Raw genomic sequence first — 24,162 nt, 5'->3', positions numbered from 1 at the left:
GGTAAAAATTACGTAAATAATTAACGTAAAAAATTTCAAACGATTTAGAAACATTATGGAAGCATATTTCTATAGATATGTAAAATATTAATAGAATTAATATTTAGATGTTTTTTTTAAATTAGCATCTACGTTGTATTCATTCATCTTAGAATTTACATTTAAAAACTACATTATTTTTATGTTACTTTAGCACTAAAAGACGTTAAATATAAATTTAATACAAATATTCAAATAATATATAATTATATTACAGTGATTTCCAAAAGTTTTCAATTATGAGTAATTTTATCGTATTGCTTAGATTGTCTTAAAGAATATTTATAAATAAAGATCTGTAATATACAAGTACTTAATATATTCTATGTAGTATTTAAAACATTGTGCTCTTAAGTTGATTATAACAAAAATGTTATTAATTTATAATATAAATTAAAAAACAGATTGGAAAAAATGTAAAAAAATAATATGTTGGCCGGAAACTTTTGGCAGCCACTGTATGTTAACATTCTGGTATGTTAAAAATTCAACACAAAAATTTTAACAAGGACTGGTTTTAACACAAATATAAAATGCTTTTTACTGTGTAATATTTGGAAAATCCATCCGCGCGCTGTAATAGAATCGAAATGAAGTTGCGACGATATGGTAAGTATATGATAACAGGATGTTTAACAATTAATGCGAATGTTCTTCGTGTATTTGCATATGATGCTTTTCTGCTGCGAAAATATTTCATTCACGTGAAACAATATAAACCAGCTCTGAGGGAAGTGCTGGCGGGACAATTTTCCGGACGGGCTGCGAGGGTAAACGGGTTAAACGAGTTAAAGTCGCATTACGCCGTAAAAAGATAGGAGATATTTGGCTGGCGCGAGAATGGAGCCATCTGACTACCTACCTACCTACCATTTCTAAGATTAATGAATTCGAATCCTTTTGATATCTCTCCGCGTTTAAACACCGTTCCCGGGCGACGTTTAATTTTCCACGAGGCCGTCTTCCGCCACGTCTTCATGCCTTCGTGCGCGTCCGCGCGCGCACCCTACACTCGCTATCGCTCTACCCGTCCGTTTTTTAATCTCTTTCCTTAGCCCGGACCTCCTGAGAGACATCGCTCGTAATTGCCACTCGTTTTAGTCACGAGCGACCGAGTGTTTTTACTCTGTGCTCCGATGCACAGCCAAAGTGCACGTTAATTTTTAATCAAGGCGAAAGTGCACCGGATACCCATGATATTTACCTGCTATCTACTTCCCATCGTCACCTCTGCTTTTCCCCTATTTCCGTTCTTAATTTTAGTTGGTTTTTAGAGACGTATTTTTGTTCGGCGATTTGTTCTGGCGTGTAATTTCCCTATAGTCCTCTCTAAACGATCTATAATTCGCATTAGATTTAAAAAACAGAGAATACTTTTTGTTATTATCATTTTTTTAAGTAAAGCGATATCACTAAACACTCAAAATTCTAAAATAATGAAATGGTCAAAGTCAATATATACAAAGAGAGAGCCATTTCAATCGTAATGTTCGTTTTTGATCAATTGTGTCGAGCATTGTTAAGTTACAAAATGATGAGCGGGAACAATAGCTACTAATGTTTTTTTTTCATTCATCATTGCTTTCTTGTTCAAAAATTCGGTTGATTTGGCTCGATGGATTTAAATTGTTTGTTTCATTTGCAGCAATCGTTATTTATTTTGCCGAATCATTATTTGACTTTCTGCGGGGAAATGTCGTACGATGTGAAATCATACTCAACCCGTTGTAAAACAAATATCGCACGTTACTGTTAAATACCGATGATACCAGCACGTGATGAACTACAAATTATGTTTTGTCCCGTGGGTATATCTTGTTTATTTTTCGTAACGTGAAAGAACTTTTAATATACACACTTCCAGCAATAATATTTACCAAACCACCGCGATACGGTACGATGCTAGTCGTAAGCCGGAAATTTCCACATCGCAAAAGTTTGCGTACCTACGCGGTAAATGGAATTAAGCTCGCCCGCGTCGCGAGTATTTGATCGTATCGCGGAAATAGAACGCTCTCTTCGTTTTTTCCTCTCTCGGATCGATCAAATTAAAAACTATGGCAGAGAATCTCGGGCAGGCTGGCTGCGTCCGGCTCTTCGCAGTGGTATTTGCATCATAGGAATCCGCCCTGCGTAGTCGGTGCTGACTGCTGCTATATACCTATATTTAAGTTGCACACGTTACGAGCTACATGCTAATTTGTACTTCACGCCGCAGATTTCCGCAATAAGATAAACGATCTAGCGACTGGATGTATGTATCTGTGTCTGGACATTTGCATAAAACTTTTTATTCCTGTATATTATTAGATATTAATCTCAAATGCTTTTGTAAATAGAATATTATAATTTAATTGTAAGCACAATTAACATTGTAATAAAAAAAGCATTTGAGATTAATAATAAATTTTGTGTAAATGTCCAGGCATGAATACATGTTCGGTCACTGGAACGTTCACCTTATTGAGAGAACGACGAGTCAAGATTTTAAAAGCGCTGCTCGGCTCCAGATAGGAGCTGTGTTCGGAAATTTCACCCGAGTACCCAGGTGTGTCATTTTATCCTTATTTTATGTCTAATAAATGATAAAAATAGAATGACACACTATAGGATACTTGAAATTTCCGAACGCAGCAGCCCTGCATGATCGTGCGGGGTCATTCAAGGTATTCACGTGAATGAGAGGAATCGAGAGGTCTTCCCGCGTTCTCGGCGGAGTGCTCATATATGAGACGCGGAAGCAAGACGACAAGACGACGACGATAGTGCGGCCAAGATAGGTAGCTGATCCTGGAATTTTATTAAAGTTTCACACTCGTCGAGTTCTCGCGGCGAGAGGATCGATTTTCGAACCGAGTACTCCGTCTGCATACGTACACCGGTTTATATACCTGGCGTATATACACTACGGGTAGTGCGCGACGGGTGTACCCGCTTGAATCGCACCGTGGAAACTGACCGAGAGAGCAATTTCACTTGTAAATTCGTCCCGGGCCGATATATACATACACGCGCGCACATACACACACATACGCGTACATGTATGTACACCCGGGTCGAGTATATCTGTTCTAGGAGAGTAGTCGAGATATCCTACCAGCTAGAAATCTACGGAATGAACGCGGCGGCTGAGGGATGGATCCGACCAGATTCATCCTCTCGGGCGTCTCGACTGAGATCAACCGCGGGAGATTCGTCGCTGGTAGTTCGTCCAGCGTGCAATTCGCCTTTCTCACGGTTTTCATAAGTCGTCGTATCATCCTCCCTCCTCCCTCTCCCGTTTATGAAATCTCTTTGTCTCTGAATATATTATGCATCAAGTACGCTCGATGTGTTAAACGTCAGATCGAGAGTTGTACGTGAACGAATTTCTCACGAACACGAGAAGGAAGCGAGACTTGTTAATACTTTAAATATGATTGAAGTACACAGAAGAAAAAAGACTATTCTTAAAGTATATTATGATTGATTTAAGAATAGTCTTTTTTTCTGTGTAAACGTGACTAAGTTCAAGTATTGCAATTTTTTATATAGGTAAAAATTTTAAAACTTTTCAAAAATTAATAACAAAAAACTTTAGTGATTCCCAAGAACTCATATGTTCCTTTAGCGTCACAAAAGATGTGTTCTTGTTACAGGTTAAGGGAAGTTCTCGCGCGATCGACCCTTTGCAAAGTTATATCAATTTTCCGTGATTTTACGGCGAGTAATCGTGCGGGGCTCCATCAGCGTGTTATTCTGTGCGTCTCCTTCACAGAGATGTTCGTTGGAGCGATTATATCGCTCACGGGAACGGAAAGTTTCACGTTACTCTCATAGATATCCTTCCTACTTTCATAATTACAAGTGGACGGTGAGATTAATTCTCGTAATTACTCACGATATACCTGTCTCTGACTACTTATACCCTACAAATATTACCCATCTTTCCTTCCGGCAATATGGAATTTCTCTCCATCTTTAGGGGCGCAAGATCTTCTTATACCGCTGTATCGAACTAGTAAAATAAGCCAGGGCATTGGTTCAAACGAGCCACAAGTTTCGAAGGGGCATTCGCGTTTCGAAGGAGCGCACGAGTAAATCTGGCTGTAGCGCGTTTTACGCACCGCCAGAGCTGCTGCCAATTTTTGGTCGAGGCCGTTTCGTGTAAGTGGATTGGAAAACGTCGGAATAGATTACTACTCGCGACGAGCGGGCGGCCGTTCCGTAGAACAATTCACATACACCGGTACACATACGTAACGTGGACATAACTTGCGTAATATCCACCCAGGTGATTGTGCGCACGTGTGTGTGTGTGTGTGTGTCGCCGATTGAATTTCTCGACCCAGATGCTCAATTTTCGCGGTGAAACCTTTCGTATGGTCCAAGTGCTCTTTAGCTGCGAGAAACGACCGGGTGGTATATCCGAGTTCGACTCGGGGATTCGGATCGGATGAGCGGATTAAAACGTTACACGGACAATCCGCGCGGGTCCGTTCGATTTAATTCGCTAATTCGATTAGCTCCGACGTCCTCCGGCCAGTCTCATAATTTATGGAGCAGCGTTGCATCGGAAATTTGTCCATATATTCCTATCAAATTACTTATTTCGTTGATGCAGGATACGATCAATAGCGTTAGGCTTGAAGGCTTGACTGGTTGCCTAATTCCGACGTTGTCAATCATTATTAATTTTGATCGGACTAATGTTAATTATGGATCCAAGTGATATGATCGCGTTGTCCCTTGTACTTTGGAGTATAGATTTTTTAACCATTTGTCTTATTATAAATTCTACACGCTAGTATTTTTACGTTAAACTTTTCAGAGTGATCTAATTAATTCGTCATTCCAGCATGGAAAGAACGATTTTGCTAAAGTATCTAAATATTTAAATATAGCTAAATATTTAATATTTCAACAACCAGTTGAGATTCTATATAATTATTTTGATAATTTAATAAAATTATTTTCAAATTCGTATCTAGCTAAATTTTCGATGCTTCAGCAAAAATGTTCCTTCGTGAAGTGGTACGTGAAGCGTGGAAGATATTTTATATTTTGTCAATTTTCGTAATTCTATACGGAAAGAACGATTTTGCTGAAATATCTAAAAACGTTCAACCTATAATTGCTAGGATATATAAAACGAATTTCCTATATAATTTATTTTAATAATCGAACATAATTATTTTAAGATATAGCTCTAAATTCAGTATCTAGTTAAATTTTTAGATATTTTAATAAATTTGTTTTTTTTTTCATATACGGATCCCGCAAGGAAAAGAAGCGAATATTTCTAGCACAACTTACCAGTCTGCTTTTCGGCGACTTTGAGCGTGAAACCTTCCAGCAACGTCGGTTCACTTCTCCCCTTCGCGTTAACCGCGTACAGGATCATATTCAGTACCTTGCCCGGCTCCAAACCCTGTACGGTGAAAGCCGCATTCTCTCTGGACGTGACGTTAGCCTGCAGGGCCCCCGTGTGCTGATCGAACACTTCAAGGAGGAAATGTTGAGGCTGACCACCGTCGAAACCAGCGGTGCATTCCACCGAGAGTGATTCGGTGGTCTGGTTGGTCAGCGTGCAGTTGTATGGCGCTTCCGGTTTGCCTGCAACGCGCCATTAACATTGTTTACAATTCTCCCTTCCCTTCTATTTCAATGAAAATTGTTTGAGAGATACTGATTTAGCAACAGACAACGCTGTTCCGGCACGGCGTTGCGAAACGCTAGGCATGCAGATTTCGCAGAAACGCTTCTCCGGAACTTTTCACGGAAATCCTTAGCGACTCAGAGAGGTCGGAGCGGCATTACTGGTACACGCCGCGTGCGTACATACCCGCAGGAATAATGTGAAATATGCAGGCATTCTTCTGTTGGCCGGCCGTGTTGCTCGCCCAACACAGTACGGTGCCGTAGTCCATTTCCGTGACCGGCCGGTATGTGAGGATACTCTGGGTATGTCTGGTTGAGTTCTTGTAACGCGCCTGCGGCACATCCTCCATCTCTTCGGTATTGTTAAAAGTCCAACGGAAACTCTCCGGTGGTGGATACGCCTCAACCCTGCATATCACTCGAGCGTCCTCGTGCCTCGCCACCCCGTAGATTCGCTTTTGATCCGGCACACAGATCGGTTTGTCTGAGAAAAAAGCGGACGGATTTTATTAAATCACCCCCGGTGGTGCAGCTTTACTAAACATTGTATTAATACGCTAAACAAAACACATTTAGCAGCTATTATCAGACTTTTCTTCAGTGATATCTTTCCTTTTGGTACCAAGACAAATGTATATTTCTTTTGTTTTTTCGACTTTAATGTATTTGTGACTCAGCGAACATTTTCTCAAAATTCAAGATACTAAATCATGATGGCTAGCGAATAATCTCGGCATAAAAATTTACTGTTAATAAATCAAAACAGTCAATTCTTACGGTGTATACAGTGGACAGAAAGAACCGCAGCATATGATATGGAGATCGAGAACCGAGGAGTTTACGCGCATTTATTAAAAGTGCGAGAGAAACGCGGCACGAAGCGGGATGACTATCGCTCGGCTTTTCGAGGGGAGATCGATGGGCATTATTCGCTCGCTCGCTCGAATAGTTTCCCCATTTTTCGCGGCGGAATGAGTAAACGAAGGTCGAACGGGAGGTATGGGGGAATCCGAGTTTGCCGGTTCGGAATAATTTGTTGGTTCGCTGTGGATCATCCTATTTTTCTTCCACTACCCACTCTCACGTTCATCCCTATGTCCGTTTCAACGTGTTTTTAATGAATAATCATGCCGACATCTTGATATTTGACGTTTATTCACGAATAATATCCCTGAAACTTCTCATAAGCCCGGTGGCCAATTATGAGGCTAGACTCTCGCGATTTTCCCCAAAAGCCACTTCGAAGGCGCTTAATAACATCGCTATTTAAATGTCAGTCATTGGTTATGTAGCCGTGTCGTTTATACATCGTATTACGTTGAAATATTTGCGACGTTGAGCACTGCTTTGACGAGCAAAATAATTACGAGGATTTCGGGCGGAAAACGGAGTAATCGAGGCTGAGCTTTATAAAGAGCGAGCGAAGAGGCAGAAACGTTATTTTCGGCAAAAGAAGGTCGAGCAGTGTCGGAGGGAAGATTTAAAGTTGTGCTCGAAACGAAATTCCTTTTTCGTGCAAACGTTGCAACGGGTCGCGTCGGCATGCATTTTTATCTGCATTTTTGCTACGGACGGATATTTCATATTGCATGTATAATATCAATGATAGCAGAGGATACTTACACATGATCTTAAGCTCCACGATATTGCTATAACCATCGCCTTCGACATTGCTAGCAACGCAGGTGTAATTTCCGGCCTGGGACCGATTTACTTCTCTGAGAGCCAAATCGTATTGCTGGACTATCACGCCGTTCTTCGCATTATTCTGAATCACGTTTCCCTGGAACAATGCGCATTCGCGATTAGATCGAAGTGCTGCTGCTATCTCTTGGCTAGTCGTCTTTCCATTCTACATGGTAATGATGGTAATGCCATCATTATCATTATTGAAAAGGATGTATGTGTCACAAAGCATTACCAAAAATATAAATATAATTTCATAAATTGTTTTATTGTTACATCTGAGTATCTGTGTAAAATTTGAACACGATTCTCTTACTGATTAAAAGTTATCTACTTTTTTGTTTGCCTCGATTTTTATGTAAATTCGCGTTTTGCAGTACTTATGGTATTTTCAAATTTAATGAAAAACTAGCATTACAAATTAACCCTCAAACGGCACACTTCATCCCAGCACCCATAAACGGCACACTGGTGCGAATTGGGATTTTGTGATTTCATTCACTTATTTAACCATGATAATATTCCTCAAAATATTTTCAAAACCATACTTTCTTGGGGTAAAATTTCTCAACAAAGCGATTAGTGCAACTAAAATTTAGTTAAATTATTCTTAAGTTATACAAAAATTCTTATTAAAAAAAGATCTTTTTGATGAATGCCAATGTTTTGAAAATTTTGCTGATGCGAATTCGCACCAGTGTGCCGTTTGAGAGTTAAATCAAATTTCTTATAGATTAACTCGAAGATTATTTTATCAATCATCAATAGCAAACTAATTTAATTTCATACGTCTGCCTACCTGCCCCCCCCCCCTTAATTAACCAAATCTTAATGGACAAATTACATAATAATGTGTTATTCATGCACTCTCAAAATCGGCAAAAAAAATTTTGTGCTCATTTTGTTTAGCTAAAAAAAATTTTTTTTGCATTAAGATTTTCAAAGAAATCATAATACCTTCTACAAGAGACGTGACACATTCTAATAAATATTCGTGCAAAAGTTCATTTAAATCCATTTATTCGTTTTAAAATTTACCTAAAATTACAGTAAAATATGATCATTGCGCCATATAAATCATTATATACCGAATTATCTGTCATTTTACTTTTTACAGTGGATTTCAGGATATATTCAGAACTAAAATTTTTTTAGTTAATATAGACTAATATTTGTTTTCTTGGCTGATTTTTTGGCATATATTTTTAACTAATATCGTAAAGCTAAAAACATCCTTTTAATTAACCGATTTTCAAACTTATCGCAATAAAGAGACGGATTTCACGGAGCACAGAATGATTTATTTTATCTTTGTCCAGATGTGAAATTCACATTTGAGGTGAGAATAATCTTACAATAGATGGGCTTCACTCAGGACAACGCGGGAATGGGATTTTACTTAATTAAATGGGGTTTTATTAATATCGAGTTAATTAACTGCTATGCCAACGACGACGTCGGTAAAGTTGGACATTTCGTATTTACAAAGCATTTATGGACACCGTGCCATAATATAACGTATTATATTAAACAATACATAATGACGTCAGCGTGGAGGTAGAAAGGATGCGAAACGTGAATAGACATTGTCGGCGAAAAGCGGGGAGAAACGACGCGTAATGAGATCTGTGAATATAACGTCGACGTAAAAACGGCGTCAGCAGAGCGAAGGACTATTATACTGCCATTTATATCGGTATACCACTTAATGTTCTCGGCTGCAGCCTTCGAAGGTGGTCTTCAAACAATGTTGAAGTTCAAGCTTTCCGTGATACATGCTAAAGAAAACAGCAATACGTCCAAAATAAAATTTATTGAAATGAAATTTATTACTGTGTGTATATTCTATTCAGAAAATTGTTGCGGTAACTTTAAGTAAACAGTCGCGAAACGGTTAGTAAAACAGCACGTCTACTACGTAAATGAAAATTTAATTAAGATAAAGGATGAGCTAATTTTATATATACACTTAAGATTACATCAAAGGATACTCTTTTGCGTAATTGCGTTATGTTCGCGTTACGGTTCGCAAGTTGGGTAATATTTGGAGGAGGATAGGAGAAGAGGGGTTTTAGAGGCATGCAGAAAGTTTGTTTCCTATTTGTCGGTTTCGGCTGCAATAGCCATTACTCTGAGCCAACAGTTTTAGGAACTATTCAAGCGTAAATATATCACTCGCGAGAATCCGGAGGTCATTGTTCAAACTCAAACCTGGGCTTTTTACCCAATTCGAATAATGCGTTTTTATCCGATTCCGTCCCACGGTAAAGTTTCGGTATTGGCTTTTTTTGCATTGCCGTGCTTAAAATTTTTAACAACCGTGTACACGTATACGGATATACTCGCAACAGAGAACTTTTGCATTTCATATCTCATATTTCGTATTTGGTAAACCCAACAATCTCTTGACTTACATTGTGTTTCCACACGACTTTGTAGGCACCCGGATTCGCATGAACTTTACATTCAAAGTATACATCATCACCTTCCTCGATGTCATCCGGGTTCATGTTCGAGCCGAGTTGCAGATGCAAAATTGGGACAACTGTAAGAAGAAAATGTCCGTGATTATTCCATGAGTCTTGCTCAATTTCCATAACAAGCACATTTTCAAGATAAATTATCTTATCAATTATTAATAAAAAGTAGTTCCAGTTATATTGTATCGCATGCGCAATTTTAAAAGATTAAAACAATCGTTATTCATTGGTTATTTATTCTAGTATTTGTAATTTACAGAAAACTCGATAAATATTGCAGAAGTAAAGCAAGTAAGTAAAGACACAAATCAATAACTATACAAGCACTCATTTTAATTGTAGAAACTGAAGTTTGAACGAAGTCAAATACTAAGAGAAAAGTGTTTGGTATATGTGTATAATTACATGGTGAAAATTTATGGTTAGGAGCTTTTATTTTATTATAACTGTTATGTTAGTAATAATAATTATATTTATGGTTCTATATATAAAAAATATATGTATTGTTACTAACATTATAGCAGTAATAACTATAAAAATAGAGCTCTTAAGGAGGTTGTACGGGAAATGCAATATGTTAAGAATTACTTGAAAAAATTACAGACTATTCTAAATTGCATTTGATAATAATACAAAAAAACATAGAGACAATTGACCATCTGGATCAAAAGTTATTTAAATAAATAGTAATATTTTTTTAATTTGTACTCTAATATAAATATATGAAAATGTATCATAAAATAATGATAAAAATCTCAATTTGTTTATATAAATACTTTATGAATTCAACAATATTTATGTAAAGTTACCTTGAGATGCAGACATTAATTGTTCAGTAAATAAATAAAATTTATTATTTGTTATAAACTAATGGTGAATCTCAATGAAACTTTGCATAAGTTATGTTTAGTACTTAATATATTTATATAAAAATATTTAGATTTTTCTTATTATTTTAACAATTTTTGTTTATAACAATAAAACTAATAACAAATAAAATAATCTATAAAAATGTGTTGCTCAATAAAAGCAGAATATTATTAATATAACTTTCACATATATGTAGTTTGTTTAAAGCGTAAACAGTAATATATGTGTATTATGCCCTTATACCTCCTTAATTATAATTGTTTTACTACAAGGTAACTCCGGTATATACGACGCATCTATCAAAAACTTAATTTATTAAGTATTATTTACCATGTTTAAAATAAACGAACTATATCAGTAAAAACTGTACTGTCTACTACTATGAAAAAAATATTAGAAATCCGAAATATTTAGTTTTCGTATTAAAAAATAAACTTTTTGAAATCTCTTGCATTTTTGCTATATATAGATAATGGGTGGGATATATGGCAAAAATGCAAGGGTTTCAACAAACTAAACAAAGAGAATACGAAAGCAAAGCACTTGTATTTTGTTATAATACAACATACTTTACTATTCCTCTACACGTATGTATCACGAAATAACTACTAGATCTTTTACACGTCTTACAGTAATAATTTTATGTAGATTATAATTTATGATGATGCTACTTGTTACACACACAGTGACAAATCGATTCAACTCACAATAATTTCATTAATATTAACAGTAAGAAGCTGAAATTATAACTCAATATAACTAATATAACATAAAAGCATATAACAGAGTTGCGAGAAAATTACCCCCAATCCTTCTATTTTTTCTCACTTCCGCGGCGTAAATCTCAGCGCGGCGTATATACCGGAGTTACCCTATAATTGTAGTCACAAGTACCAAACATACTTTTCTCTTAATGAATGTTCGGTATTCATGCAATCGTTTCGTTTGGTTATATCGTACTGCAGAGAATCGATTGATTCTCGATATCCGACTCGTTAAGCGATACGAGTGTCGCGCATTATCGATCGAAAATATATCAAATCATCATGGCCGCGCTATCGCTGTTGCGTATACACGCCTCGTCACGTCTCTAGACAGTTTGTTTATATTACGCCGTTGTACCTTAACTCTGCGGCCTCTCAGTGTACACACGCTCGCCCTCAACTGAGGCTTCATTAAATAAAGTGTTTAAAGCAGGGAGAGTATCATTTTTCCCGACCAAGTGCCCTCGAAGGAGTTACCGCGGGAACACTTGGACAGTGTATGCCAGTCGGTGCCATAACAATTCTATCGGGCACGCAGTACGACGCAACAATGAAGAAAATAATCAAAGCAAACAGAGTCTGTAAACACTACAAGTATAAATTTATCTCAATTAAATACTTTCTTATCATTGTTATTAGAGCATATTATACGCAAGTATCTGTCTTAAATCTCAATATCCAGATTCGCAGAATGGAATTCGTGGCGAGAGTTATGACATAACCATCTTTTACGAGGCCCCGTCTCGTTCGAAACGGAATGGACTTGTCTCACACCGAGCTTTCAAATTTGCGAGCGTGGAGATGCCGCGGCGGGCAAATAAATCGGGTCGCGCTGGTCAGCCACCGTTGCGCCGCGCCGGACGTTCCATTTTGGCCTCGTCGTTGACGTCTCGTTATTGTGATTACATTCGCGTTTGCGCGAACGTAATCTATATCGACGGTCTTGTTTCGGCCTGCCAGGCTTTTAACCCGTTTACCGTGTTCGATATACACACACGCACACAAACATGGAGAACGTACGCGCGGTGCTACACGGTCACCCGGCCGTACCGTTATGCACACGTGCACGCGTTGACGTATGCCGTGCACGCGGATTTTCCGATGTGTCGATTGTACAGAGAAGTGACACCCGCGCTATGCTCGCTTATGAGTTTACGGCTTTGATGAATTACCGCCAACTTGTTTTTACGCGGTGATGCGCGCGTTTAATGCGCGACAATTCGTATTTAACTCTCGAAATGTTTGTATTCCCAGTCATTGTGTATTCCCACTCTAATTACATCTCTCTTATAAAGGAAAAAGATTCGCGACACTTCGGAGCTAAGATCTATTGGACTCATTAAATTATAAATCTCTTATCCAAACATGTCAAACAATTCAGTTTTCTTTATGTTGTACCTGCAGATTTTGATTATTCTTATTAAAATATATTTAGTATTCATTTTTTGGTTCTTGAAATTAATTATGCCTTTTAATTAACATAAATTAAATGGGTCTTTCAGCGTCAGTAATTGTGTTACAGATTTTCGTATCACCTCCAAAGGATTAAAGTGAAATTTCGAGGATAAAGAAAAAAGTTTATAGTACGCGTATAATTTTATTCCTAACTTAATGTTCACCTTTATGACCATATAAAAATAAAAACGAGAATTATTGTACAGTTATAATACATATGTTATTTATTGTACGCCAAGGAATATTTTTTATTCGCTTTTTATCGCGTAGTAAGTGTAAAATGGCGAAACGGCCAATTGCGCGTTATTATCCTTTAATACAGATCGAACATTGTTGGTTCGCTTGCATAATATTGATGACGATGTGTTAATGAATAATGATATCAGTGATAATAGTGCTGATTCTGCAGAGCATATCGTGTTGCCATTACTAGTATGTAAACTCGTGGTCTACCTCAGCTAACGGTTTGTGATCTGATATTATCCTCGTCTAATTTTTTATTTTATGCGTGTATCAATATCATATACACAGTAGGTCGTAATTATTCCAATTATGTATATTGTAGCATGCATATGTTGTCTTTAGAATAACACCCAACAAATCATATTACGTTGTTGTGTATTAGAGACAACGTATAAGACAAAATGTATTGTGTAGGTAATCTATACAGTCGATGAATATTATTTTCTTTATAACATTTCTAATTTAAAATCGACAGAACGTTTCTCAGCCTCGTTGATCGCGTGTAACTTTATCTTGTACCTATTTATTGTGGGTCAGCATACTTACAAAAAACGTTTAATTTCCACGTGTCTTCTGCTATACCACGTTGAACTTTAGGATTTTCAGCTCTACACGTGACAACTTTATCATGATGTGATAGAGTAGGCTGAAACGTCAGGATGGAACTCGTCATGTTACCATCTTGCGACACCTGCAACAGAATCGCAATTTTCCATTTATTATTAACATAATTATTAATATTCTACAAATAATAAACAAAAAACAATATAATCGATAGGCTCTAAAGAAAAATTCTACAAATAATAAAACAAATACCAATTTGAGCCAAACACTGGTTATTAATGTGTATTATAGTATATATATATATATATCATTTATTAAAAATGAATATTAAATGTAAATGTTTCGACCTACGGTCAAAATCCTCTTCATACAAATAAATCATCAACAAATAAAATATACAAAAAAACTGTAGTGGTGATATTCGAGTTAATCTTAGTCATAATTACTAAGTCAAATGACTAACAAGATTGACCTGTATCTATAAAATTCCTTGTACATGCTCCATTAAACTGTTCAATTTAATAAATCGAAACTTAAGAATATTCAACACGACATAACTGTTCGGTAGACCGATATAAAAAAAAATTATTAATAATTTTATTTACACTGTTAAATATCAAAGGATCAATAGTAATCCAAACTCTTAAGTTAAATAACATTTTGTTATTTTTAATTTCTATACGTCAAAATGTAGATCAATCCAATTTGTAGTTAGTTTCAAATAAACAACGTCTATACTAACGCGCGCGCGTATATATTTTATAAATAAACTGAATTTAAATCAAATTCAATACATTTTCTTGACTTACATTGTTTAATTCAATTGTTTTAGTTAAATTAATGACATATCGAATAGAAGCAGTAGTCACCTATATAGGAATGATTAAAAATAATTCAAATCAAGTTATATATAATTTGACATAAATTTAATAGTGTATCATCGATTAATTCATAATTAGAACGTTTGGTGACTCTAGGACATTTTCCTAATTTTAAATAGTATAACGATTTGAAACAGTTTAATGTTTCACAAACCTATTTTTTATAATTTTGTTCATGTAGGCTAATTATCGTACTATATTTATACAAAATTCAAGTGTCGTAATTTTTTATATAGTTCAAAATTGCAAAGCTTTATTTAAAATTAATTATAAAAATCTTTAGCGGGTCGTCTTACAAGAACTCATACGTTCTTTTATATTTTTTATATTTAAAAAATATAAAAAATGTTCCTATTATGGATTAAAAAGAAGAAATATTTAATAAATTTTTTGTACAGGTATACCGCAAAAAGATAGATATCTATAACTAATTAAACTTTATTCCCATTTTACGAAAGCGCTTGAAATGTTACAATTTATATGGGAATTGGAAGATACAATTGTGCAATATTCAAAATTAAAAACGATTCAACTCAAGTGATTTCATTATTCAAAATCGGAATTATTGTGCGCAAATCTGAACTGTGAATCTGTTCGTTTTAGAAATTTTAATATCCGTTTTCTTAAAATCATTTGAATGTTAAATGTGGATTTTTAAGCTAATATAGCAATTTAAATCTCATCTTAAGACAAAGTCAAATAAAAAATTGTTAATTTAATATTATATTAAATTTTTTAGCAATCTCTCGGGTTTAGTATCGGATTTATGAAAAATTACTCTCATAGTCGATACTAAAATCATAATTATGTATTACACATTTTAATGTGCCTTATATCGTATCCGTTAATTGCTTTTCCGATATTTTTTGCAGCACAGCCTATTAAAGTGCGCATCGTACGCAAGTACGAATAATTAAATCATGCATACTGTAATATTGGGTAATACTTAATATCAAAATACTATTCATTCGTTAATCGGAATAACAATAAATGAACAATCTACAGTAACAGCAGTTATATCCACTCATTGCCAGCTACTGCATTTTATTTAATATTTCGCGTACATTGTTACGAGAATTAATTTGCAGGCGCTTCATTAAAGTTTCGTTGCTAATTAGTGTCAAAGACAGGTATCGCATATGATAAATGCAGAAACGTGATACATATATTTTAACACGCCGCATAGAGGAAAGAAATAATCGTATTGTGGTGCATTGAAATAAGCTATTCTAAATACCTTTTTACAATTTCATAAATTATGCACAGTTCTAATTTCGCTAAAAAAGTAGCTTCAGAAGGATAGTGTACAGTTCTAGTAGGTATAATTATTCGTATTCGCGCGATGCAGCATGCGTTTGAGGTAAGGACTTATAAGCCAAGCGTTAATCCGGCGATAAGTCTTAATGACCGGACGAGTCAGTCCAAGAGGCGTTTATCACCCACCTTTGCGGGTGGTGTAATAGGATCTGGCTTTCACGTGAGTATTTCACCCTTACCGCGAGCGTAACTTTAACGTGCACGAAACCGGCTACTGTATTTACGCAAATGTACGTGGGATAGGTGTCTCGTCAGAAAACATGTAATTATCAAACATGTATGCACAATCACTCCTTTGATGCGCGCGACCTCGCTCTATTTACGTGTGTAAGAATCCATTGCATCTCGCAAACAGCGTGTTGTATTTATAATACTTAATAATATTCTAATAATATCAATAATATTTTAATATTTGGGAAATTAACTAGAACACTATTGCTATTGATATATAGTATTGTTACCGATATGTAAATTTTAGTATTAGAAAATAGGCCTTTTAATTAACGTAACATAAATTTTTTTAACATTTTTAATGATAAAGTATTTATATATATATAATATTGATTTTTACAAACACAAATAACTTAATTATTAACTTAAAAAGAATATGCATACTATCGATGTTGAATACAGAGTATGTAGAGAGATGACTGATACAGAGTATGTAGTCCAATTGTGTGTGTTTTCTCATGATACTTAAAAAAATATATAACACATAAAATTGCTTACAAATTGAAATCACTTATCAAGCTCTCCGTTATAATACTAATACTACCACTACGAGATCCAAACTGGTATGTATAATGGATAAAATTTTTGAAAGCTTGTCTCTGCTTATCCTAGCTTTTAGCATGGTAGATTAGACCTCCTAATGACCACTGAAAGCATAGCTTAGCGCTCTCTGACCTCGCTTCCATATACATACGTAAAATTTACGTATAGATAGCGTTGTAAGATTAAATCAAGAATGAAAAACAATACAAACATCTCTGAAGAATATAATAGTTTACAAATTATATGTCATTCGAGTTTAGGTAATATTGTATAGAATTTATGCGCCTCGACGTTTAATTACACTTTTTACATTTATATAGGTACCATCCTGATATCTTTTATCGATCAGTTACCAATTTTTGAAATTAATATTTATTTTTAATAGTCAACGCTGATTTGATGAGCATACATAAAATTTATATTTTAATCGGTAAATATTTATAAAATTTAATTTATCATTATCGTTTTTTCAATTTTACATTTCATGAAAGAAATAAAATTGTATGATTTTAACCAATTGAAAAACAAAAATATCGGTTCACCATATTTTTTGTGGCTTTTAACTGTTTTCAGTATTTTCCTAATTTATTGAAATTATGTAGTTTTACTTTTTTGAAGCGTGAAAGTTGAAAAAGTAATAACAAATAATAAATTAATTAATATAATTGCTTCTTTGATCAAAACAAAAATACATTTTATTTTAGAAATGGATTAAATTTCTTTTAACAATCCTTTTAAAATAATTAATAAACCATAATTTTCACATTAAAAAAGATTAATTATGCGTAGAAGTTTAAATCCCTTCTATATATTACAAATATATTTATTATGTAGATATCAATTAAATTACAGCATATTTGTGGATTTAAGATTCAAGTAATGATATCTCTTTATTATATTTCCGAAACATTCTCAATTTGATGAAATTATTATTTAGTTTATGTGATGCTAAAAAGTCCATTAAATGCAACATGTTCGGTAATACATATGTGTTATTTATTAAAATCCACTTAAAAAGTATAAAACAATTTGACAAATATTTATATTTTCACTACATTAAATATCTCATGACAGTAATGAATAAGACGCTTCTTTTTTGCGAAGTATATATGTCGTAGTGAATGCACATGCAATCACTTTGCTACCAATCGCGTGATGGAACTCGAGTGAGTAAGATGATGATACGAGCCATTCGATGTATCATCGCATTAACCTTGAAATGCAATAGCTATAAGTATCAGGAGACATCAAACACGATCATTCCTTACAAGCAATTAGCAATTACCAGCTTGCAAGGTTAATTAATTCTCGCTATTAACGACTCGCAACCGAAAGTATTTTCTCTCACTTAACTTATCTATTTGCAATAGGAATTGAAGAGCTATGAATTGTATATTGTTTCGTTAGACGATTTATGGGCGATAATTATTTTTTTAATAATGTTTGGATTCGAACGTATTTCTCATGATAAATTTTTTCCCAATTTATACGTAATTTGCCCGTATTTTCGCGGATTGAGAGCGCGAAATAACACTTGATCCGCCAGATCGAGTAATTTAAGTGACTGAAAAGCTCTGGTGTGTCAATCGTTTATTAATGTATTCCGCGGGATTTATACTCTGGTAATACTGAATTTTAATTGTTCATTTTTTGACGGTTTATTGCGTCTTAATTAGCTATAAGCTTTATTAACTGTATCATATACTGTACTGTATAATATCAGAATGAAATTTTTCGATCATTAACTGAATATTGCGTATATGGAACGGATTAACTCCGAATTGAGTGGCGTTGCGATAAATTTAATTAGTAAGTTCAATCGTAATTAACTCTGTATTTTAATATTTGTGAATCGCGCATAGTGTAAATTTGGTGTTTGTGTACCGGGGATTTGTTGAAACACATTCCGCCTGGAGAGTGGGGTAAGCGGTATAATTAAATTAGTATAAAATATATTAAAATCTGAAAAAATAAGATCTGACATCATCATTTAAACGTAAAAGGAAAGAAATATAAAATAAGATATTTGTAATATTTTTGATATCTAAAATTTGAGCATTCTTTTGTTGCATATAGAATATGCTTGAATAAAACCTCAACTCTGCAAAATAAAACAGAAATTTTTTAAAGTTAATACAATAGCTTTAACTTTTATAATATATAAGTATAAAGTACTCTCAATTTATTATTTCAAAAGAGTACTGATGATAATAAAAATAAAAAAGAATTAACAACAATTAAAATTATTATTAAAATAGATATTATTTATCAACAATACTGTTTTTTCATTTATTTTTTGTTAGATATAGAATGTTTATGTCAATTTTTTGGAGGGCTTTATGTTTATAATCAAGTTCAAAAAATAAGACCTTTGAAATTTTAGTTGTAAATAAAAATACGTATATTGATATCTCATAGCTATGCAAATCCTTTTATTTTTAATGTTCAAATGCTGATTTTGTCTCTGAAATACGAGTTTTATGGAAATAAAAATAAATTATTTCTAAAATTATATTGCAAAAAAGAACGAAGAAAATCTATTTTAAATTATTGTTAACATTTCTAACTTAAAAAAAATTTTATTTAAATATTTCTCGTATAAAAAAATCTCAGCGATTCATCATACTTTAAATTCCTCAAAATTCAAGAATTTTATTATTTTACAATATTTCACAATATTTCACAATATTTACTATTTCACAATATTACTTAATATAATGTACAACTTGTGTCAGATATATGTATGTATGCCAAGTTACATTTATTTCACAATATTACTTAAATATAATGTACAACTTGTGTCGGATATATGCATATATGCCCGGTTACATTTACGCTTATTATATTTATCAGGTCGTCCTACTACTAATCTTTCTTTAACGTCGGTCCTTTTAATGGAATAATACGTATCGTTCTAAATTTAGTGAATGTATCAAGCATATGCAACATATGAACTTATAATTTTACGTTTTAGAAATAAGGAAAAAGATAACGGTTTCGTGCACGTAATAAAAATGTTGCCGGTTAACTGAATGGCCATCTCATTAAAAATATTAAAATTTACCTTCTAGTTTTCTCGAAAGCCCGATTAAAATCATGCTAATACGTTTGGAAAAAACACGCAACATTTCAGGTATTTTCTCCAGAACATATTATAGGCTAATAAAAGCGCAGCACAAAAGCGCATTTAAAAAAAAAGAAAAAGAGCATCAACACACCACTATCTCAAATTTATAACATGCAACTGAGCCCATACTCGGCGTACTTGCAGTTTTGCAATTCCTAGTACGTTCTAGTCGATATCTTCTACCAGAAGATACGGCACTCTCGAGCGGCGATAACGCATTGAGGCAGATTGCCCCGGCGAAAGGATCGAAACTTTTGGACCGCATTGTACGTATGTGAAGCCCAGAACGAAATTGGCTCGAAATTCGCGCGGCGGTCATAAATCGGCGAAGTCGAATCACCCACTGCCAACTGTACTGTCCACAATCCACCCTCTCTTCCATCCTCGCTGCAACCTCCCTCTCTACATCTCGCTCTTGCCTCTGTTGCCTCACCCCTCTGTTCTCTCTCTCTCTCTCTCTCTCTCTCTCTCTTCTCTGTGTCTCTCTTTCTCTCTTTGTCTCTTTCCCTGCGTTTGCTGTGTCCCTCGATATGTCTACCGGTACCGAACTTCATTCGACACCGCGATATTATGACGTATAACGCGAGATAGCGCGAACGTGTCAGAACTGGATGCCGCCTACCCAGCACCAGCCAACAACGTGATCGTTATTTTGCGGCGGAAAATATCAGCTCTTTGGATCTCCGCCACTAGCGGATCATCGTCGATCATGGCCGGTCGCGCGACACCGATCGAATCGGCGAATCGTTATTGCAAAATCCACGTGTATGAGCGGCAGCGTAACTGGAGCTCTCGTGTACCCGCCCTCATTTTTCATTCGGAAGGTTTTACTGCGTCTCGATTATGCATGAAATAACTAGTGAGAGAATGACGTTACGTGAAATTTCTGCGCGTAGAAATCGTGTATCTCTTTAGTGTTTCCCTCTCTCTTCCGTCATAATTTATTACAGATCTCTCAACAATCGGACAATTTGCACTTTTCATTATGGCTTTGTATCTTTAAAATCGCGCAAATTATTTCGAAATTCAATAAGGAAACAAAAACTGTTATTTGTCAATGTAGAGCAATGTTCAAACAGTACGCAGAAATCGATGTGAATTCTTCCAAAGAATCATGGATAAGACAATGACAGAGGAGAACAATTGGAGTAGATACAGTCAACTTTCTAGTGCTTGTTTCGATTTCATTCGACGAATTGCGTTCTAGAATGATTTTCTGGTAAAAGCGTTCAACAGATACAATGATAAATCGATGCTTTAAAGTTCAATTACGATGGCAATTTCATCATCGTGCGCGAAATGACTCAGGCAAAAGTTGATGCTTTTAACTTAATTGTATATTTTAATAATAAATTAAAATTCTCTATTATGATATAAAATATTTACGAGATAATTCAAAAGTAATTATATTCAAGTAAGTTTTAATTTTTATTTTATAAGTAATTTTTTTTCGTGTACAATTTTATAAATAATTTAAAAATAATATCACATATTTATTCGAATACCGTTCGTTGACTTACTCGGAGTCAGAATGCGTCTTTCCGACCAACTTGATTTCTGTATCAAATAATTTAATGTGATTTTGCATGGTGAGTTTTTGTTGTTTTTCATTTTATCAGTTAACTTGTACTAACGGCAATTCATATTTAGAATTTCCTTCTATTCATTGCCACAAGACTTCTCAATCTTGAGACAAATCAACTGAATGGAATGATGGAGCTGCCACTTTCTTGCCCAGCCATGAGAAAGAATATATTTATTTCTGGAATACTGAGGATGGCCCGAATTGGAGCCGAAACGTCTGTCTGAGGATTTTTAAAAGTATTACTTATAATAAAAGATTTTCTCTATTCTGCACGAACTACCGCAGTTGTAACTCTCATTAGCCCAATATTGTTTATATTATTTGACATTCTCGAGAGTTATAATTTAAGTTTATTGTTAAAAATAATTGAAATTTTTTTATTTATTCTTTTAATAGAAGTCCAACGAAAGTTGATTAAATCAAGTAAAAAAATTTTTCTAAATTTTTAATGAAATAACTATCGATTTAAAATTATAGAAATAACGCGATTAATGTAAAATCTGAGAGTAGTATCCTACGTAGTAACGTGCTGAAAGCTCAATCGTGAAAAGATTAGAAGAGCAATAAAATAATAAACTAATAGGAAAATATGATCGTGCGCTTGTGTTGCTCTATTATAACTACTATACATATATCTCTCCCATTCAGATCTGTCATAGAACTATTGACAAGTCGTCGGATGATGGATGGTATCCATTGCTTCATAGTTACGTATGTACTATAACTATACTGTCTATATTAGATAACTTCGTCCTGCTCTTAGGTCAAAGATTATTTAACGTCCATCGCACCGTTTCAAATTCGCATTTATCATCGCTCGACTTGGGCAATTAATTGAAGTGAAAATAAAGCAAAAAACGGTGATTCCGTCGCGAATTATGTGATTGCGTATATTAAAAAATATAAAAAAGTATATTATATTTATAAAATAATTTTTATAACATAACATTACCAAGATATATTGCAATTAAATTGACTAAAGCCAAAAGATGTGTATTGAACATATCTCCGATATGCACATTTTGGCGCCATATTATTCTACAAGAAAGATTAATTTTTTCTGTGTCCGCTCGTAAAGCGAGTCAATTCACAATACTTCGTGAAAGGACCGATTCAATTACATACGTTTACAGTCTGAAACGGAACACTCTAAAACTTATGTACCGCCCCTGAGACGAGCGGCGTGTACATCGAGATTCGAAACGCAGTTTGGCAGAGAAGAGGGAGGAAAGCGCGGCGAGTCAAAGAATCACGTTTCAGGAAGAGTTTCACCGCGGAAACGCAGGAAGGGCGTAGATCGATGGTACGCCGGAGTTCGAGTACGTATAACGGAGAAGTTTCCGCGTCGTCTGGAGTGAGGGGATCAAAGAGCAAGAGAGACGAAGGGGCTGTCTCTCTCCCTGCACAAGACAAGGACGAGGCAACGAATCGCGGTGAAACGGAGTGAGAGCGAGAAATCACGAAAGCATCGCCGCGCTATCCGGTAATTGCGCCATGGCGTGTCAGAGGGGGTGCTTTAATGGCAACGATGCAAATACCGATACCGGCGTTAATGCTAGTGATTTCGCGGGAAACGATCGAAGAAGAAGCCTGCATGCACCCTCGGCCCCCCCCTCCCCGCATCCCCTACACGGAGACGCACGGTTTTGTGGGCCTTTCTCGGCCCCGGTAGACCGTTAACCTTCTAACGGTACAGTTTTTTTCAGAACGTTTCTGGAAAAGTACGGTCGGATCCAACCCGACGCTCTGTTTTCATTTTTTATCTAATCAATATACAAAATGGATCAATAATAAATAATAACACGGAACGTCTTTCTTTGTTTACTTTTATAGATGATATTTGTTAGATATATTTATATAGATATATTTTTTATTTATATATAGAATAATATAGATATGTTTGTATATTATATATTTATAGACGTGAAAAACTACACAAGTGAAGAAGGCTATATTTGGTCCAAACAGATGTTGGTGCCTAATAATATGTATATTTTTGAGTAAATTACAATTTCACGTAAAGAAAAGTCAGGAGTTCCAGGTTCAAACTCTGGACAAGGTGATATTTTAAGCTTATTAATATCATTAACAAAATGACGATTAATGTAAAAAATACAATAAAATTTTTGATACAATAATTTAATTGACTTTAAATAATTGCAGTAAAATGAAAAACTTTGACGAAGCCGTAGGTTACATTCGACCTTACGATTAAAGGGTTAACTCTTAAATAAATGCCACTTGGTTTTTATCAAGTCACCCCTTCTTTCATGAATCATTTGTACGAGGAAACAACGACGAACAGATACTATGTAGGTCGCCGATGTGTTTTCGTCAACGTTGAATCATTCCGTAATGACGGACCTCGAGTTGGCGTGACTTTTTCTCTAGGACGAAGCAGGGGTTCCACCGAATAAGAATTTTATACTTTCGAGATACGAGATATTACAAATAAAAGATCGACGTAACACGAGGAGGAGATAATGGAGATCGATCGCTTCGTTGTCGATGATGCCATTAGCGTAGCGGGAGCTAGCTGGCGAAGAGGAAATAACCACGAACTACGATGAACTATTTTGTTTTTCATTCCACTTTGGTGAAGGCAGAATAGAAAATTATTTCATGGGTCGCGTCGTTTGTTTCCCTTTCTGCTACCATTTTGCCGACGACACTTGTCGCAACACAACTTTGCTCGCACGGTACCCACCGTTTTATCAATCGAACCTGAAACGGGTAT

At 35.0% G+C, this 24,162-nt stretch overlaps 1 protein-coding gene across 1 annotated transcript in view; it reads right to left on the bottom strand.

Moving 5' to 3' along the window:
- Window positions 1–24,162, bottom strand: part of LOC108759305 (synaptogenesis protein syg-2) — a 126,401-nt gene that overhangs the window by 8,877 nt on the left and 93,362 nt on the right. The window contains exons 7-11 of the mRNA XM_018504661.1: window positions 13,724–13,868; window positions 9,780–9,910; window positions 7,303–7,462; window positions 5,864–6,163; window positions 5,335–5,634 (exon numbers count right to left, since the gene is read on the bottom strand). Coding sequence (XP_018360163.1) covers window positions 5,335–5,634; window positions 5,864–6,163; window positions 7,303–7,462; window positions 9,780–9,910; window positions 13,724–13,868 — 1,036 coding nt within the window. The remainder of the gene's footprint in view (window positions 1–5,334; window positions 5,635–5,863; window positions 6,164–7,302; window positions 7,463–9,779; window positions 9,911–13,723; window positions 13,869–24,162) is intronic.

The sequence above is a fragment of the Trachymyrmex cornetzi genome, unplaced genomic scaffold (genome assembly GCF_001594075.2).
Source record: "Trachymyrmex cornetzi isolate Tcor2-1 unplaced genomic scaffold, Tcor1.1 scaffold18, whole genome shotgun sequence".
Taxonomy (NCBI): Eukaryota; Metazoa; Arthropoda; class Insecta; order Hymenoptera; family Formicidae; genus Trachymyrmex; species Trachymyrmex cornetzi.
This window is presented reverse-complemented; position numbering and strand designations above follow the sequence as displayed.